The sequence below is a fragment of the Manihot esculenta genome, chromosome 9 (assembly GCF_001659605.2).
Source record: "Manihot esculenta cultivar AM560-2 chromosome 9, M.esculenta_v8, whole genome shotgun sequence".
Taxonomy (NCBI): Eukaryota; Viridiplantae; Streptophyta; class Magnoliopsida; order Malpighiales; family Euphorbiaceae; genus Manihot; species Manihot esculenta.
The window spans coordinates 6,183,910-6,204,390 of record NC_035169.2 but is presented as its reverse complement, the minus strand read 5'-3'; the positions used below and the strand labels follow the sequence as shown (position 1 = coordinate 6,204,390).

The following is a 20,481-nucleotide window of genomic DNA, read 5'->3' as shown; positions in this document are numbered from 1 at the left end:
ATATAAACTAAATGGTTCACTTGTAACTTCGACAAATATAATAGACATCACGAGTTTAAGCAAATTTCAATTTTGATGATAACAGTAACTTAAATCAAGTCATTTAATTCAAGTCGTTTAATCTTAACGGAAACTAAGCAAAAGAAAAACCAAGCAGCTACTTGTCAGAAAGAACATTGGAGTTTTGTTTCATTAAGGTCTCTAAGATCCAAACATCAATGAAATCTTGAATCATGCCTAATCATATTAATTAGGGGCAAAAAATCATACATCTTACATATAATTTTACATCAAAAAGACAGGAAGCAAATCAGAATCTGCATCCTTGAGAAATTAAGATTGTTCATCAAATTTCAAGTTTTTGCATCAAGTCAAAAGAACCAGTACCCATTTTCACAGGCAATCCAAGACATATCCGAGCAGACGGAGTCTCTAACTCGTCAGTTTCGCCATGCAGTGCTGCTTCAACAATGAATTTAGAAGCCGTCTCAAAAGACATTTTACTAAAAGGCGACACGGATTCCGCTATCCCCCCAAGGCGGCTCATTGAACGATATCCGCCAGAATGAGTCATAAAATCAGCAATAAGCGACAAATGTCGAGTACTGACAGAGATACCATAAGACTTGAATACATGATTTATCTCTCTAATAAGGGTTTCCCTCGCAGCTTCCACTCCGTAAGTTCTTAGCATAGCATGAATGTTATTGGAATATAGATACCTTACATCCAAGTGATCTTGCAATTGCCAGAAAGCATTAAAATCCACTCCAGTTACATGCAGTGCAGGAAACTTTTCTTTTTCTTTAGGCTCAATATCGACCCTCTCCTTTGGATTCTCCCCGTAGTAAATCACTTGATTTTCTTTGCAATCAGTCACTCGACATTGCTCAATCTTCCCAGGGTTTTGGATATAAACCTTCTTCGCCGAATTCTTTGCAATCTACATATGATTAACAAGCATTTTATTTTCAACTCTTGGGTTGCATTTAGAATAATTTGCATTGACTTGAACATTGAGAAACTAAATCAACAAATTTGCATGCTAATCATCCACGAAGGTGCTCAACAAAAAGTTTCTATTAATATTTCCATAAACGAAAGTGAAAGATCCTTTTTTATGAGAGAGAGAGAGAGAGGACCAGCACATAAGCAGGCATCTTCTAGCAATGGTTATCTCTGCTCAAGGAAACCAATGGTCATGAATCTTCATCACCATTCACAGGTATAATGAAGCATTAAACACATGCAGTTAAAGAAATTGCGAAAAAGGTGCAACTGAATCTATCTAATTAAAGTTGCAAAAAGGATTCTTTCCTGGTTCTCATCATATTATGCATAAAAAGTTTACACTGACATCTAATATATGCTACAAGTAAAATTTATATGAATATGATAGGTTGCTGCCTAGAGGATGCTAGTAGAAAATCTATTTGAAAGAGAGCATAAGAATATGACAATTTCCATTACTATAAACAAGATACTGTGAATTGAAACCAGATGAATATATTAACAGAAAAAATACAGATCAACACCAATACTAAAAACAGAAACAAATTGAATCCTTCAAAATTCACTGGAATGGGAAAAAGATTTTTAGATAGAGATTAAATCTGCAAGGAAGATATTTTAATAGAGATTAAAGTTTATAAAAAAATTGAAAAAAAATGAACTGCCTATGTTCACAAAGATAATCCATGGATCAATACCATTGAAGCTTACAGAACACTCACGAATTTTGAACAGAAATAAATTTAAAACTTGTTCAGATTGTTACATACCTCAGCCAGCAAAATATGAGGCTCATTGGTGAATTTAAAGTGGACCTCAAAGTGCATATTCCTGGTTTCCACATAGATTGCTCTATCATAGTCCTTTTTCACCAATTTTGGCCCTTTACTGCGTTTGGCTTTTTGTTTTTTCTTCTTATCCCTTGATTTGGGTTCAGAATGGCTTTCACCACGAGATGGGGTCTCAGGGGCTACAATCTTTGACTTGGGCTTAGAGGGCTTTCCCTGCAGAGGACTTTCAGAAGCTTCATTGTCAAGCACAGCATCCTTACGAATGTCAATCTCATTGTCACCTTGATCAATTTCACTTTCAAATCCAGAAGACTCTTCACTGGCTATGGACTCCACTTCATTCAGATGATCCTCAAAGCCATCATCATAATCCATCTCATCTGTAGCTCGAACCTTTCTTTTCTCAGCATCTAAACCAAGATCCTCAGCCTTTTCACCATCGTCCTCCTCCTCATCATCATCATCATTTTCTGCCTTGTGTGACCTCTCCCCAGAACCATCTTCATCTGCCTCATTTGAAGCCCTAGACTGTGAATCTGGCAAAAAATTTTTGATGCCGCTAATTCTAGAAAGCAAAAGCATGTGATTTTGTATAGCATCCTCCAACTCCCTTACAAAAGCCACCTCTAAGGTTTCTTCCCAGTCTTCTACGGACATATTGGCATATTTTGGGTAATGTGCAGGTATATAAAGCTTCATTTCAAGCTTATAAATTCTGCAACAATCACTGTCCTGAGTAGCAAGTGGCAATAGAGACACTTCCATGCTCTCTATTACTTCTGCCACAGTGATCTTCTTCAATTTATCCGCAAGATACTCTGCACTTTCCCTACGAAAAACAAACATATCAATTTGCTACTCTCCATCATGGGACAATAACCATCTCTCACTCATGTATCTAATAAGCACCTTGCTTGAACAAAATGGATTTATACCACTACTGAAACAATCACTTGCTTTGAAAGCTTATGTGGTTAGAGCATGATAAGTGTATCCCCATATACTTGCTATAGAACTAGTTCCAGTAGAAGTTATCATCAAGTGGATCCTGTACAGTTCCTTTAATTTTATAAATTTTAACCTCAACCATAATTTTTGTACAGTTGTATCCAATTTAGTGAAATAGAATCAAATGCATATTTAAAATCCCACAAAACTATCTTGAGCTAAAAATATATTTCTACCTTTATGTATTAATATCATAATATGTATATACATATATTTTATAATTATGGGCAATTCACATACTATTTTGATCTTTTATTCATCCATCTTTTCTTAATAATTTTAATATAAAATATCAAATTATTTTATAATTCTTAATTACAAGAGTATTACAATATTTATGATATATTTAATCATTAGTTACATATCTATCCTATAATTAAATATTATATGATAAAAAGATAACTAAAAGGTACATTAAATGATATACTTATATTATTATTTTCATACATGTACACACTATATAGATTGCAAATAATTTAAATGTGTTTCATATATATAATATAATTTGCATTAATAACTAACTTTAAAACTTAAAAAGGTATTTTAAGTATTACTTTTTGTGAAAAATTTGCATAAATTTGCTTTAAGAAGTGAGAATCGGAGCAGAACCAAATATATACATGGGGCAATAAGCAAAGTAGGAGTGTGAGGAAAAAGGAAAAAAACCAAGGATATAGAGATGTAGTAGACAGTCTATAGATGAACTATAGTCAGTATTGTCTTTTAAATTATCTATCCAATTTCAAAATCATGTTCATAAATGTGTCCAACAAGGAAAAGAAGAAACACATGATACAAAACATCTTGATGCTATTCGTAGGAGGCAATGCACAACTAACTAGCAACTAATATTCTTCTAAGATAGCTTTCTATGCAAAGTGACAATAAAAGTATAAGCAACTAACTTTGTTTGCCCCATTTGCAGAGGACAGGTCATTATTGGAGTCTTAATATCACTTGAGGCAGTCATCAGGATCTCCTGCAGACGAGGAATTCCAAGTGTGACATTCATTTCACCTCGCCCAGCCAGATGGAAAGTATTCAACCTGTACGTCAACATCAAAATAAACAAAAAAGTATTAGCTTAAATGAAGTAAATAATAATAAACTGGGAATGTTAAACACAAAAGAATAATAGAATTTGACGCAATCAACATTGCAGTAATCAACAAAAATAAATGGAAATCCCTTTCGTCTCTTTTTAAACACATCCATCATCAACATGAATTAAATGTTTCATTATATCTATGCATTGATACTTCAACCTCCAAGTTGCATTGACAAAGAAATGCATTTAGAAATATTTGAACCGGTAGAAATTATGCTAGACCCTTCCAGTACCCTGTTTGCGTTCCCAAAGATATCCCCCATCAATCCCATGAAACTTTCAGAATCTTTCACTATCACTTAAACCAATCCGTTTACAACTTCAAAGGTATTGTTTTATCAATCAGTCCATCTTACAAAATTGCAAATGCAATAATTATGATTATCTAGTAGTCCCCCAATAAAATTTCAATTAATTAGCGCCTTTTTCATCAAAAAATAAAATTTTAAATAATCCCTCACATTTTCAATTTAATACTATAAGAGAATCAAATTATCTATTACTTCCATTCAAAATAAATCAGTATGCCAAAAGGACATTATCTACCTAACAATCTACAAACAGAATTATTAGAAAAGAACTCCCAGATAATTACACAAACAATATTATGTTAGAATTCAAACTAACCATAGAAATAGAAACAATTAAAGCCCCCCAAAAAGGAGTCAATTGAACCAGCGAGTTACATCCTTATTAGTGATTCACAAACTAGAGCAGAACATGATTTCTTTAAGGCACAATATAAAGTTATTGCATCGAAGATTTCATTATGGAAATGACAAAGCAAGTAAGCAAACATTGTAATAGGACCAGCAAATTACATCCTCGTTAAGTAATTCACAAACCAGAGTAACACATGAATTTTTAAGATGAATTTTTAAGGGGTACAATATCAAGAAAATAATATTTAACATTTTTTCCTCTCTGAACTAAAATATAACACCACCTGCAGAACAAATTCATGGATATTAAATAACTGCCAACAGACCAGTACCAGTCTATGAAAAATGCAGATGCACAAACCATTTAACCCAAAAGGCATGGTCAAGCTATCATGAGTTAAGTAGGAACACATACAAAATTTATCAAGGAAAGATAACCCACAAACACTACACACATATATAGAAAAAACCTTACGTCATCTGTGTTGATGGTTCTCCTACAGACTGAGCAGCTAGCACACCAACTGGTTCTCCAGGCTGTGCAAGGCTCAAGAGGAACTTCTGCTTTATTAAATTATATAAATCCTCACGCTTCACCAAATTGGAAGCCACTCGCCCAATTAGAGGAAAATCATCAAAGAATTTATCTGCTTTATCTTTAAGAGCAATAGGCAATCCCGAAATGTAAGTATTAAACGTGCCAAGCTGACCACCACATCTTTTGTGAATCATGTCTTGATTCTGCAACATGGATGGGAATGTCAAGAGAATAGTTCAGAATTTGGATTTTGAAAATACAATTTTCGATTCTGATATAGGATCGCAGTCACATCCAAAGTTCACACCAAAAATAAAAAACAAAAATCTACCAGTGCTAATTCTTTGAATTTTGCAATAAAGCCTGTTTGATGAACATCCACACCATCTTCTCCATAGAAAAATTGAATGACTGATCCATCAGCATCACGAACTGTATGATCATAGCCAATTTTCAGACACTCGAGATTTTTAATCAGGCATCTTTGTAGGTATCCACTACGAGATGTTTTGACTGCTGTATCAACAAGCCTACAGTAAAGAAATTTGGTTAACATTTTTCAAGATTCTCCTGAACTGAATTATCATGATGCATATGACTACATATAAAAAAATTATACTCCTTCCGTTCCATAATTTTGTCCATCTTTCCTTTTTTTTTTTTGTTCCAAAATTATTGTCGACTTTGACTATAATAACATATAAATTGACTATTATAACCCTATTTAATTTCATCTTATTTCCAAGAAACCTCCCAAAACATCTCTTAGTATTTAATAAAACTTGATGTATTTAATATGGGAATAATTGAAAAGTTAATAACAGAAATGGTATTTCTTAATTTGCGTGAAAAAGCAAAGTGGACAAAAATTATGGGACAGAGCATATAAATTTAACATTGCCTCAAACTTATGCAAACTGAGAAAAGATTAATATTGATGTTTATGTACCCTTCACGACCAGCCATGCAATGAAAATAATATTCTTGGGGACGAAGACCAGTAAGAAAACGATCAATAATATAGCCTCCAGCACGAGCTGCCCAATCCCATGGAGGAAAGCAGGGTAAGGTCTTTCCAGACACCATTCGAGGGACTCTTTTCCCTTCCAATTCTTGTTGTCCCAAAAAAGAAGAAATTTGTTGGAAATTCACCTGGACAAATACATTGCTATTAGTTACACCACAAAAGTCTTAGACATCAAGAAAACTGTTAATAGCAAGACTTTAAGGTCCTGCCAGTCTCACTACTTGAGTACCACATAAACCGATATGCAAGTGCAACCCATTAGCCAGTGTATAAACCAGGGCTTTGAAGGTCAGATGTGAAAAATGACGAGTAGTTGACAACCCACAAATTAAGCAAATCATTTCAACAGCAAATTAAAGCTTCAGTCACTCAAACAGGAATTTACAATTACATGGACTTGTAAACTAGATTCAGACACAATCAAGTGCAATCTTCAGAGGCAGAAGAAAAAACTACATATAGTTTTTCAGAAGGATGCATAGAACGCAAGGTATCAAGGTTCCCAGAAGAATTATTGGCAAAGATAACCATTATTACTTTGACAGGAGTTATTGGCAAAGATAACCATTATTACGTTGAATGGAGTTCAAATTCGTATCTCAATTTTGAAAATGCCTCCAATACCACTGAGTCAAATCTCAAAAACTGATTGAACTTAATCAAATTAATATTTCAAGTGCTTAAATCCTCGCCCATACCAACAATAGGATCAAGTATTTAACAGACTTCAATTACACAGAAAGGGAAAACATATGGTCAACATTGGAATCATCATCACATGACAAACAAATGATTATATTTTAGGCGATACTCACTATCAAAAAAGTAGGTTTTGCTACATCCTCTTGGTTACAAATGCTTTCAGAGGAAGCAGGGTGACATGGATGCACATAAAAACAAAAGCATGGATATGAAGATTGCCACTGCCAATTCCGAGGCAAGTAGAATTCACCAAGCACTACCAGAATGACAGAAACTTACCTTGCTACCTTTAGCACCAGATGTAGTCATTAGAGAGATGCAATTCTTTACAGATGGTTTTACTAAGCCATCAGACAACAACTTATCAATGACCCCCGAGCTTGTTTTGGTATTAAGCTCATTACTCATCAGCCTATCCAAATAAGATAAGCCAGAATCTTCATCACGGGAGCGAATAGTATTTTCAATCTTCAATTGCAATTCCACAGGATCTGTAAAAAAAATAATGATGATGATAAAAATAATAATACATGCATCCATTGCATAACAGAACAAATAACATTTGAAACCACATTCACACCTAATACTACCTATCAAGCTCCCTAATTTATCAAGTAAACATTAAATGAACTTGTTGATAAATTTTTCCAAGCTATGCAGTCCACAAATTAGGAAGGAGAGGAGGGCAAAAGCAACACCTATATTAAGGTTTTCATCCTCAATTCCAATGAAATTACGATGAACTAATTCGCCACTCTTTTCACAGCTTTCAAGTTGCTTCTTCCTTTCATTATCTTGAGCTTTCAATATCAAAAGATCATCCACTCCACAAGTGAACCCATGCATCTGATAATTAATGGAATAGTTAAAACATGATAAAGCACAGCAACAAAATTGTCACAATTCAACAAGAAAATCACAACAGATATTAATCTAAAGCTTCTTGACCTGCAAATAAGCAGTGAACAAACGACTTAATACAGAGAGTAAAATGCCTGCAGTATTTGAGCCAAAGAGTTCATGAACTGTATGCACCAAACCATATTCACCAAACTGAGCCTTGTCAATCACACCCCGAACCAATTCATTCCTGTAAATAAACAACTTCTCTTCTCCAAGCTCCTTTTTTTCAAGAGTGTCTCCAACAGATTTGTGGTCCTTATCTTCACCCGACTTCTTTCCCCTTCCACCAGATTTCTTTTCCTTGCAGGGCTTATAGTCATTGGCTCTACTCTTGAAAAAGTTATATGGAATTTTCGCATCTTTTTCTACTGTAAAGGGTGGATGACCCTTTGTGATGTGATTTAACACAGCAGTAATGACCTAAAAAACCATGGAACCATTAACAACTAAATCACAAACAGAGTAGACTGCAAAATCACCACATAATGACATAAATATTAGCTGTCCTTGCACATCATATTCTTCAGCAGAATTTTTTTTGTTGAAGAATATTGGAAGTAATTTAAAAAAAAAATAACTTCCAAACGATCAAAAAGATAAGAATGTTACAGAATTTATTTGAAAATTTCATAATCTAACCTGTTTTCCTGTCCAAAGAGGCTCTGGTTTCCATATGGCGGGTTGAATGGTGTCAATCTCATCTTCGGATTGTGACCATAGAACTTTTTGCCCAGGTCTACCATGGAAAGTGGTTGGTGCAGAAGTGGACACCCCAGTACTATAAAGTAATTGAGTAAATTCATCTTGTCTTAAAAAAGTATCCTTCTTCGTAAGAAGTACCGAACTGATAATATGGTCCTGAAAATTAAAAATAAAGGAACATAAGTTACCAAGTACACTAAAAATGATCAAGAAAAGAAGAGTAGTAAATGGCCATAGACATGGATATCAAGGAAATGCTGAAACCTGAATCAAGGCTCTAAGAGGTTCACCATTGGAAGGCCTGACATACTGATTATTTGCATTGACAATGTTGTATGCTTCAGCACGAGAAACTTCATCTTGTGGGAAATGAACATTCATTTCATCACCATCAAAATCAGCATTGTATGTACTGGAACAAAAGGAAGCAGATATTAAATTTTTACAATGAAAAAAAAGGCATGCATACACACACACACACACACACACACATATATATATATATATATATTAAAATGTGTACAGAACAATGCCATGCTTTATGAAAACAAACAAGTACATAAAAATGATACCTGCAATTTGCATAGTGCATACGAAGCGTCTTCTCCCCCTTCAATACACGAACAACATGTGCCATTATACTGGGTTTATGAAGTGTAGGCTGCAATGTAAAAGATTTAAATCAGAACAAGGCAATCACATGGAACAAGTTATTTTCCTTTTTTGTGTCCAAGTCATATAAGATTTCCCGAAGCTGTTCTCATGTACTTTTCTTGCAGGTAAAATCTAATCCAAATTCCTCTGAACTCTGACTTTTTTTAATCATAAGCAATATTTGGATCCTCTAAATGAAAAATCAATTGATTAAGAGTAGCAGACATATAACTGAAGTTGCAAACACTGATACAGCATAGAATGCCTCAGCTCAATCCTTCTAGCATACATTTGGCTTGAACAAGGGCTCAGCCTCAATATTTCAGTCTTTTGGACAACTTAAATACAACTAAGCTAAAGCTCATATATTCAGACAGACCGTATAATTCCAATAAAGCAAGTACATCAAAAGCATAATTTCCATTTGAAAGAAGAAAAATATTAATACATATTGTGAATGTCATCAGACACATCATAGATGAATATCTATTCAGATGGTTATCCACCTGTCGATTGACAAGAACAACATCTCCATCTTGCAAATGGCGATATACGATCTTGCCTTCATATCCACAATCAGAACTCTTCCCTGGTTCTGTAACAGCTCCCCGTGAGGAAGGTAATTTCCGTGAAATGGAAATCCGTGCTTTCCGGGCAGGTGGTAGTTTGTTAATCGACAACTTATCAACATAGTGTGTAGCACCAGGGTGACTTTCAGATCCATTGATCACAGCATTCCTCAACTTGGCAATATTCCAGGGAGTCACTCTCTGCAAGGGTAATAACATTAAAGGCAGAAAAGGAACAGGAGAAGTTCAAAATCAGGACAACCACTCATTAGATTCGCATCCACCTCCTATAGCCACAAAAAGATGTACTGTCCAGATGTATTATCTGTAGGCACATTCATAAACTAAATGAAGTATGCAATAAACAATGAGGGCCAAACAAAAATTCTGTTTTGTAATGCTTCAGCACATAGTCATCATCTTAATTTCAGAAAAGAAAATTCCTCTACAAAGGGACTAAAGATAAAAGATAAATGTTCTATGCAATATTATTGAGTATAACAATAAAACCACACAAATCTAAACTACAACCAGAACACCCCACCCAATAGAATACACACATGTATGTGATCACGTTACATTAGCATCATCTTCATGAATTTCAACTTGGTAAGTAGTTCAGTCCCCGCACCTCTTACATTAGAGCCAGAAGCATAAAGCTCAAGATGGTAAAGGCAATCCTAAAACGCAGCAAAGCTACACGATTTTTGTAGGCATCCTATAGGTCATACACCAAAGCAGTACTTTTAGCATGTTTCCTTTGGTAAGTCTGTTTTATTGCATAGTTTACACCAAGGATCTCTTACCATTCCTTGTCAGATTATAATTTTTACTGTACTGCTAAATTAAAAGATCCATGTTCAATTCTTGATGAAAACTCTTAAAAGTCTTAAGAGTAATTTCACTGCTTGCTTTGAAATCTTTTGATAAAATGAGTGAAACCCCCACCAACTAATCACCCAAAGAAGAGCCTCCTATATAGTCCCAGCTAGTTACTGACACATCAAAATTCAAATTAAAAAAATCAACAAATTAGCTATTTGATCTTCTCAGCATGGTTTAATAATGGCCATTACATTATTTATAGGTTTTCAAGGTCCCATTACCCGTTACTCAGTTATTTATAGGCAAATTCTGAATTGAATAGGTAATGACAACCACCATTACTTAATGGCAATGGCACCATTAAGTAATCAGTGATGACTGCTACCTCAATGATTCAGATGTTTTAAATGAAATGCACACAACATTTCCATCAATTGTTTTCTATTACATATTTGATATCTTTATTTGATGTATCTATAGACTATACTTATTAGATTCAGCCATTACAGGCCTATTTCTGTTACACGCGACAACAAACATCGCCATGACAGTGATTTTAGACCATGCTTCAAAGATAAAGATCAGAAAATCATCATGGCTTGTGCCAACACAATCTTAACTTCGCTTTCTGTAGGTTATGTTATGCAAAACTAATCTAAAAAAAGAAAAAGATAAAAATGACATTATCCAACTATTTGCCTAATCAGGGAGTAAGGAAAATGAACATGCAATGCAAAATTGTAGTAACACATTTGAAGATACGACTTCACATGCACACATAATTATCTTACAAAGTCTACATAAATAACATAATATTTAATACAGATTAGAAACAATTAGAAGGCTAGTAACTAAAAGCAGCTACAACCAACTTAGCAAACCTTTAAAAAGAAGGTATGCAATAAGAACTATAACAAATAAAAAATGATATATAGGTAGTTGTTACCTCAGGATAAGTTAACTTTACTGCAAAGCACGGAGGAATTCCAATTTCATTAACACCTAAATAGGGATCTGGGGAGATAACAGATCGACATGCATAATTAACCCTCTTTCCCATCATCTTTTGGCGAAATAAACCTTCCTTCTTCTCAAGCAACTGACATATTCCAGAAGCCACATCCCTTTGACCGGTGCCTACAATCAAGAATAGACAGACCATCATTGAAGTGAGCCTCACCAATGTCGGTCAGATTACTTCTCAAACTGGTAAACGAGAATTGCATATAAACACAGAAAACAGACATATAGAAGCAGAAGCAAATAAAGTACAAAAATACCAAATTAACTTTCTCACTCTTTCCCCGAGTCCCTGAGCAACACTCAGGATTATATTTTAAAAGAGAAAAAAAAAGGTGCATCATGATACAACAAAGTGTAAGCAGAAACAGACATTGTTAAAGACAGATCTTACAGATCTAAATGAAAGCAAAAACATGGCGCATCACGAGAATTAACATGGTTCTAGAAAGGATAAACAAAGCACTTACTGTCAGCAAAAATTTATTCATCATACTCTGCCCATTCTTTCATTCATAAAGTACAGAAGGAGGGGAAAAAATTTAAAAAAAATAAAATAAAAGAAGCTTCCATTCAGCAGGTTTATGCAACACCACTACAGGAAAATTGGAAAGTAACAAGTTATCAAAAAACTGATGAATATTGAATATATCCTTTAAACTGAAAAGTTAAAAATCTAGTTATTAAGGGTAAAAGAAGCGCCTACGGATACTAGAGCCTAGGTGCAATATAATTTGTATGAGAAAGAAGCTGAGGCAGAAGACAGAGGAATGAATGTAAGCTGATAGGCTACATAGATTAGTAGCCAAAGCAGCTGAAGGGTTAATGAGTCTGTTAGGAGAAACGGTGTCAAGAGAGAAGGTTTTGGAGGGAAAATAAACCAGCTGGTTACTTAGGGAATCTGTTAGAGGTATAATAAATCAGATATTTTGGTTGGATGGAAAATAAACCAGCTAGAATCAATGACAATTCAGATGTTATCTCCCAATTTCTCTGCATTCTTCCTAGTTCTCTCTCATCTATCTTTTCCTAAGATTCTTCTTCTTCTTCCCAAAATTTCTTCTTTCATTCTCAGTATAAACGTTGTTTTTAGGGTTTCTTCTGACACAATTTGTCATTCCTTTTAGTAATTCAATATTTTAGCCCTGAGTTCAAGAAAGTTTAAACTGGCGCCCTTTATTTCCAAAATAAGTCCAAGACAATACCAGAAAACATAATTTTCATCTACAACACATTACTTTACACAGTAAAAGGACTTCTTCTTTTAATTTTATTAAGGGCCACAGTGCTGAATTTTTAAGTAAGGACAGTGTTAAAGTAGTTAAATTTTACTTAAAAGTAGATAAAATTTTAAAGTGGTTATAGTAATTTTCCCATTATTAAAATTAAAATTTTTAGGCTTATTTTTATCACCTGAACTGAAAAATTGTTTGATAATTTCAAGTTTGGATCAGAATAGGAACACTGAATCCTATCCTGTTGCACACAGGTTAGGGCCAGAATTAAAGGTTGCAAATTGCTATCTTAAGCGTGAACATTTGACGGACATTGAGTATTTCCCCCAAGTCTTTAGAATAAATAGGTAGTCAATAAGAAACTCATACCAAGAGAACAAGCTGCAATAGACTAAAAGAAACAAATTAGCCAGCAAGCATTGGACAAACACCATACAAAATTCTAAAAGAATCTATAGCCGAAACTAAATTTCAAGTATATTGTTGTAAATTTCAGAAGTCTGCAAATGTCTTCAGGTGAGGATCTATTATAATTTTTTTTCCTTGTTTGTAAGTCTAATATTTATTAGCAATTAACCACATAAAATATATGAAGGACAAACAAAAATGTACTCGACAGAGTAGAAGAGTCATAATTACCCTTGGCAGTTTTGCTATCAAATAACATGTTTATAGATTGCTGAAGTTCCATCCATCGTCTAACTACTTTTGAATGTTCTTTGTTAATGTGAGCATCTCCCAAAGATATATTGGATTGCAGAATCTTACTTAACAAAACAGTTTGAGGATGCTCCATTACCTGCAAGCAGAATCGATATGCACAATGAAAAAAGACAGTCACTCATTTAAGTATCCTTGAACCTCTCCCATCTCAACCTAAACCCCCACAATCAGAACATAACCCTGCAAGTTTATCAGACAATAAAATGAATAATGTAGTCTGGGAACCTCCAGTCCCAACTTTCAACTAGGGATGAAAATTGAAATAGTAAAGTACAGAGAAAAAAAAAACTTTCCAAACAAGCATTTTTTAAAGGGCATATAAGTTTTCATTCATTTTAAATGTGCAAAAACATACAATGATTTACATCAAAACTTTCAAAATGGCCACCAAGCCATTGAAACAAATGGAAATCCAACTGCCAAACCATGAATACTGATCTCTGAGTTAAGAATTTCTGTAAGTACTTACAGAATCACCTCCTTTTGTTGGTGGCCGGAATTTGATGGGAGGTACCAAAATGGTCTCCAAAAAAAACATGGAGGGCCCCGCTTTTTTCTTTTCAAACCCTTGCTGCTGAAGATCAGTTATAAACGAACAGAGACGTGCCTCATTTTCCCATAAAAGCTCTAATACATCTTTAACCTGAAATAAGAAGTAAGTTTAGTATGCAGTTTCCAATCAGAACATCTCAAACATGTATTCTTATCAGAATGTCTTTTTTATGGGACAGGAAAACCAATGTCAATTCCATCAGCCAAACACATTAAATAAGGGCACTTGCCAAAGCTGGAACGAAGCATACCTCTGTTGGTAGAAGCTGCCTAGAGAAAACACTTTTCTGCTTAATGAACTCAAGGACCTCTTGCCCACCTTTTTGCTTATGCCTCTTCCGACTAGTATCTTGGTTTTCTGGAGGAGCAGCTGGATCCTCCACATCCATCACCCCTTCACTTTCCCCATTTAATGGCCCTCCTAGCTTTTTGGCTCTAATCACATTTGCTCTAATACTGGCATCTGACATACCACTCTGCATCAATGAAATAGAGGGAAAAAGTTAACGCAGGCCAACAAATACAGATATGGCATTACAGCACAGGTTAAAAGCAATAAAGCAGCAACAATTAAATAATCCATAAGAAAACAGAATAAAAGAATTTTCAAAAATCCAACAAAGCCTTCTGTATTCAGGCAAGATAACCTGAGATTCAGGAAATTATCATAGGTGACAAATTTGTTTTCACAATAAAATAATTTAGGAAAAGACAGAACAAATGCCTAACAAAGTGGAATATTCTTAAATCATCGCACTGGTTACAATAATGAAACAAAAAATAAGCATCAAAATATGATGCCTTCAACACAATACATTATTTCAGTGGGACAACACCTTTGGGGTCTCCAGCCAGGTGCCTCGAGTCAGAGGCGCTCGCCTCTTTGAAGGCACCTCATCCCAGGCAGGCAAAGTGAGGGCAGTGGCCCCTCACCTGGAGCCTTTTCGCATCTTTAACAATACTGGTACAGGTACCACCAACCAACTAATTAAACTTTCAGTACTGTATACAATATAAGATCATCAAATTTTAAAAGTGAAAAAATTTTAGTATTACAGTCAAATTCCAAACATCTGTTGAACATACCTAGTCAATAAATATACAAGGAAAATACAGAATCAGAAGAAATCATTATTTTACTTAAGACCTTTTTTTTCCTTCAGTTTTTTATTCTACCAGTATCAAACCCCCACAAAATTTACATGGACAAATACAAATTTCCCTAATAACTAATAATTAGTATTGAATTGCAAGACATCAGCTTCAAAATGGAGCAATTCATGCCCACATAAACCAAAACTTTAACAATATCAAGTATGCATCTAATTTCATTCATATGGTTGACACAAAGCACAAGTATACTCCATGGAAACCAATTTATGCAGCAAAAACCTTTCCACAAGCTAAGATACCAAATCACCAGATATCACTTATTTGGTTAAGATGGCTTTTTTTCCCCCTTAGATAAAGAAGAAAACAGGACAGGAGAGTGTGGGTGTGCATGTGCAACAGAAATTTTTTATTAGTTTATATCTATCTACAAAAATTTCAACGCTAATCTGATTCAATCATACTCTTTTCTATGTTAAATATGCCTCCCAAAGACGAATTTATGGCATTTCCAAAATATAGAATCTATTAAAAATAAAAATGAAAAAAATAAAATTTACATAAAAAGTATAAAGAACAAAACAAAAGGAGACATGATGTATGCCATCAATATACCGTGTGGAACCATCCAAAAGTAGGTTTGGTAATATTAGGATTTGCCCTCTCACAGTTCTTACACTTCTTAAATTTTGGCTTCAGGAAACTATTAAAAACAGACATTGCTTCAGAAAGTTGAAGAGATGTCCATCCTTGCTGCTTCATGTGCTCAACATTGTGATGCTGTGCTCCAGAATGAATTGTAGAACAAGATTCAGAACTACCATCAGTTTCCTCCGGATACAAGGCTTCATTTAGTGAGACTGAATCTAATCTCTTAGCCCCAACAATATCACCTTTCACTATGAGTTCCAGTTGTTTTACACATTTCTCAACCTTAAATTGATGTCAAATATTGAAAGAAACAAAATCAGAGAGGAAAGAAGCCCAAGCAAGTTAAAGCAAAGAACCCTTATAAAGTCCAACAAAGACCATGAATAGTGAAACTACCTGGCCCCTCTGTACTCTAAAATGATAGCAAAAGAAGCAGGTCCTTTGCAGAAGTTTATGAAGAAAACCAAAGAGCAGTGGGTTGTAAACTGGAGAAATAAGATCAATGTGGCCGCAATGGCCAGGGCAATTGGTTGACCGCTGACCACATACCTTGCAACTGCAATAAAATGAAGAACCAACTAGATCAATTTTATGTAGTTCAAAATAAATTATATATATATATATGCAAAATAACTATTGATACTGCTAACTTGACCAATTAATATCAATTATCACCACAATAAATTACTTGCTGCATTCATACCTGGTAATGTGATACTAACAGAAGTAATTGCACTCAAGTTATACACTTTAAAAGCAGACTTAACCAACCAAAAAGAAGGGAAAAAAAAAGTCACAGAAGAAAGGGGCATAGCTTGGATAGATCCAAGAGTTGAGAAAGGTTCATGGATGTAGAAAATAGAACTATCAGAATTTTTTAAAGAAAATGACCAAGAGCACACATTTTTTTAACAATGCTTTAAGAGTTTGGTCCATGAAATGCCAACCCACTTAAAGAATTCAAAGTTGAATAATATAAGTCCATCAGACTCTTTCAGCCCACACATATAACAAGAAAAAAAAAATCCGATTGGAATGACACAGGGCTGTAGCCTGGGAAGGTTTTACCATTGTTGGTCCTGAAAATTCATATGCAGAACTGTACACCACAGAAAAATTTTAAAAATCAAAGGAAAGGCGCATACTCTGGTTAATTGAAACAACAATCAACCAGTATTTACAATAAGTAACTAGCACTGAATAACAATTTCAATCCACCAATTTTAACAGGCATAAAACATTGGAATAAGTCATAAGTTCTAGTTTGCACAAACAAATTTCGACATGATTCATTGTCTTCAAAAGTTTGAATATCAAGCCACAGATGCATAAGTACATTTTTCATGTACAAATGTAGTAAAAGCATACGTTGTCCTCTCACTTAGTGGCCCCAGTGCTGGATCATATAGCCCGCCTGGTATAGGCCTCTCCACGAGATCAAGCAATCTGGGGTTTGAGATCTTTACAAAACTATGGTTTCTGACCTCCTCATCTGTTAAGAAACTGAAGGTTATGGAATCAATGGACTCAGTTGTACCCTGCAGCAAAATAGGAATCAGAAATTGTGAACAATAATTCAATAGGTGATAAAAATAAATAAATAAGTTGTCATTTTATGTAATAAAAATGTCTCATTTCAATCCAACATAATTCTGATAGCAATAAAGGCTTATTTCATAAAAAAAACATGAACATGTAAGCAATCAAAAGTCCCATATAAAGAGTTTGAAGCTATCTTATATCATTCTTGACATCAGTAACCAAAAAGAGCCCATCAGTTAGAAATTAAGAATTCATACTACAAATTTGTTTATTTTTCGGAACTGCAATTTTGACCACATAAAATTAACATGGGAACTACAAAATAACAAAAGCTGCGATCGAGTTCTTCCCTTTTCGGCACCATAACGAAACAACAAAAACAGCATAAATCCGAATACTTGTCCTTTCACTTCCTTTCCTCAATTTTCTTCTAAGCTACTTGAATAGCATGAGATAAAATGCAAACACAAACAAACAGAAGAAAAGAAAAACAAAAAAAGATAGTTGGCTGACCTCCGTAGTCGCCATATAGGCGTTGCCGAGCCGAGAGTAAAGCAGCAAAACGGAGTCCAAGCCCGAGGAGAAGACGGCGGCGTACGGAGAATTGGTCGGCTTGGGCAGGAGAGGAACGGTCGGCGGCAGAAAGAAGGGCACGCCAATGGCTTTTAAATCTTTAGGGTCTTTGGGAGGTTTTAACTCAGTATACCTGAGATGGAATTTTGAGTATTTATAGTGGTACTTTTGCAGTGAAGACAGACACACTGCAAATTACAAAATAGTCCAAAATAAACAAAATTTTATTCATAAGCTATGAAAGGAAATTGAAATAAATTAACAGAAAAATTACTAAAACATCCAAATTTACACTGTGATTAACAGTTAGATCTTTATAGATTTAAAATATCACTTTCTTAATCTATTTACTAACAAAAAAATTGAACCATTAATATTTAATCAAAAATAATAAAAAAATTATTTCAAATAATAATAATAATAATGGAAGGGAAAATAAAAATGCCCATACTAACTTAGAATTATTACAATAAAAAGAAAAATTTTAATTGGTTGTCAAAATTAATTAAATTAGTATAAATTTTAATTTTTATGTTAATAAAAGAATTTATATAAGCTTAAAATTCTTAATTACATTTCTCTAAAATACTTTTCTATTAATTTTTTATAATAAAATTTAAAAATTACTTCAAGAGTTTCAAAACTCTAAAATAAAAATAATTTTTCTTGACTCTCATAAAAGTTATTAAAAATAAATATTTATAGTATTATTAAATTTAGCTTAATTTTAATAACAAAATGATGATATAATTTAACCAGAGAATAATGATCATTTAGTTTTAGTGAAAATATTAATATTAAAATTATTATCATAATAATATTATTAGATATTTTTTATTTTATTTTTTTGAAAATATATATAGACACACTTCTGCATTGGGTAAATATAAAAAATAAATTTTATATTATTAAAAATATTTATATTAATTAATTAATTAGATGAGATTTCTATTTAATACGATTTTATTAAAAACTTTAATTCAATTAAAATTTTGAATTAAAAAATTAAATTTTCATTGGTTAGATGAGTTTTCTATTTAAATTCATATTTAATTTGATTAATAAATATATTTTTATTAAAATTTATTTAATTCAATTATAAATTATAATTATAATTTTATTCAGTCTTTTTAAGGTGGTTGAAAAAATATGAAATTATAATATTCACAATAGTAAAGTGCATCTGAATAAATCTAAGAGATTTTAGGTTCTACTCTTTCAATTTTCAGACCCCATTTTAAAAAAAAAAAGAAAAAGTTGTATATAGGTTATTATTGGCTAAAATCTAAATAAAGAAATTTTATGTTATTAAAAAAATATTTATATTAATTTATTAGATGATTTTTTTATTTAAATTTAATTTTATTAATGGATATAATTTTTTTGATTCAATTTAAAAAATTATGAATTAAATTATAATTTTATTCATTCTCTTTAATTTGATTGAAAAAATATGGATTCAATAAACTCATAAGAATTGTTTTATGCGTGTATATATGTCTCAAGGAAATATACTGGAAAAAAACATAAATACAAAATAATATTTATTTTTAAAATAGGGATTATTATATTCAAATATTAGATAATTTTGAAAAGAGTATGAAATAATAAATTTATATTTTTAAAGTGAAAATTGATAATTAAAAAACTCAAATTTAATTAATGGAAATGAAATTATTATCAAAACAATAAACTTTAAAATAATTCATTTTCTTTTTTTTTAAGTATTTATAATTAAAATAACCCCAATATAATCTGTTTTTTTTTATAATGTATGTTGACATCAATATCCTATTTTTTAAAATTAATCTAATTATTTTAATTTTTTTTAAAAATTATAAATAAGATTAGTGGGAGCAATATTCAGTTTAAATAAAAAAAATCATAAATTAATTTAAAATTTTAATTTAATTTTTTATTGAGTTTGATTCGATTTTTAATTTCAAACATTTTAATTATTTTTTTTATTTTGATAAAAAAATAAAAAAATGAATTGATTAAATATAATAACATATTATTTTTTTATAATATAAAGATATTAGATTATAATTAAGATTTAAATATTATAATTAAATTTTAAAATATTAAAAATAATGTATAAAAATTAAAAAATTTATTAAAAAGTTGAATCGATTAAATCGAATTAAATCAAATTCGATTCAATTTTAACACATATAGTTTAAAATATTTTATTTTTAATAATAATATTGTTATTTTTTATAAAATAATATTCAAAATAAAGAAAAATAATTTTAAGGTGAAGTTAAATATAAATGAGTGAAAGAATATTTCACATAATAAAAAAGTTATGAGAGTAAACTAAATATTTTTTAAATTCAGTTTTAAATTTCAAATATTTCAATTATATATCCATTCTTCGATTTAAAAAAAATCAGCAAAAAATTATTAAAACCAAATAGTTATTTTTTAATAATTTTATATGAATAAATATATGAAATATGAATATTTTTTATTAATAAATATACATATGAAGTTTTGTTGTTAAAAGATTTGTTATTTTATACTTTTTAATAGTTAAAATAAATGTCAAATAAAACCCATTGTCTTCCTCGAC

The 20,481-nt window shown here is 32.3% G+C and overlaps 1 protein-coding gene across 3 annotated transcripts; it reads right to left on the bottom strand.

The window, feature by feature from the left end:
* Positions 1-221: 221 nt before the first annotated feature.
* On the bottom strand, positions 222-18,039 carry LOC110623695 (DNA-directed RNA polymerase I subunit 1). 3 transcript variants are annotated; one of them, XM_021768712.2, is made up of 21 exons: positions 17,847-18,039; positions 17,160-17,329; positions 16,188-16,347; positions 15,756-16,073; positions 14,282-14,506; positions 13,948-14,121; positions 13,395-13,554; positions 11,447-11,637; positions 9,613-9,876; positions 9,025-9,113; positions 8,717-8,864; positions 8,390-8,608; positions 7,796-8,170; positions 7,546-7,693; positions 7,127-7,338; positions 6,068-6,270; positions 5,450-5,648; positions 5,056-5,321; positions 3,716-3,856; positions 1,782-2,631; positions 222-943 (listed from the first exon to the last, which is right to left on the bottom strand). In XM_021768712.2, exons 1-21 carry the CDS (start codon positions 17,859-17,861, stop codon positions 347-349), a joined length of 5,124 nt encoding a protein of 1,707 aa, XP_021624404.1. In that variant the 5' UTR covers positions 17,862-18,039; the 3' UTR covers positions 222-346. The 3 variants fall into 3 exon arrangements, with proteins under 3 accessions (XP_021624404.1, XP_043815977.1, XP_021624405.1); XM_043960042.1 differs by lacking the exons at positions 16,188-16,347; positions 17,160-17,329; positions 17,847-18,039 and having other exon boundaries at positions 15,818-15,956; XM_021768713.2 differs by lacking the exons at positions 15,756-16,073; positions 16,188-16,347; positions 17,160-17,329; positions 17,847-18,039 and adding an exon at positions 14,867-15,700.
* Positions 18,040-20,481: the final 2,442 nt, after the last annotated feature.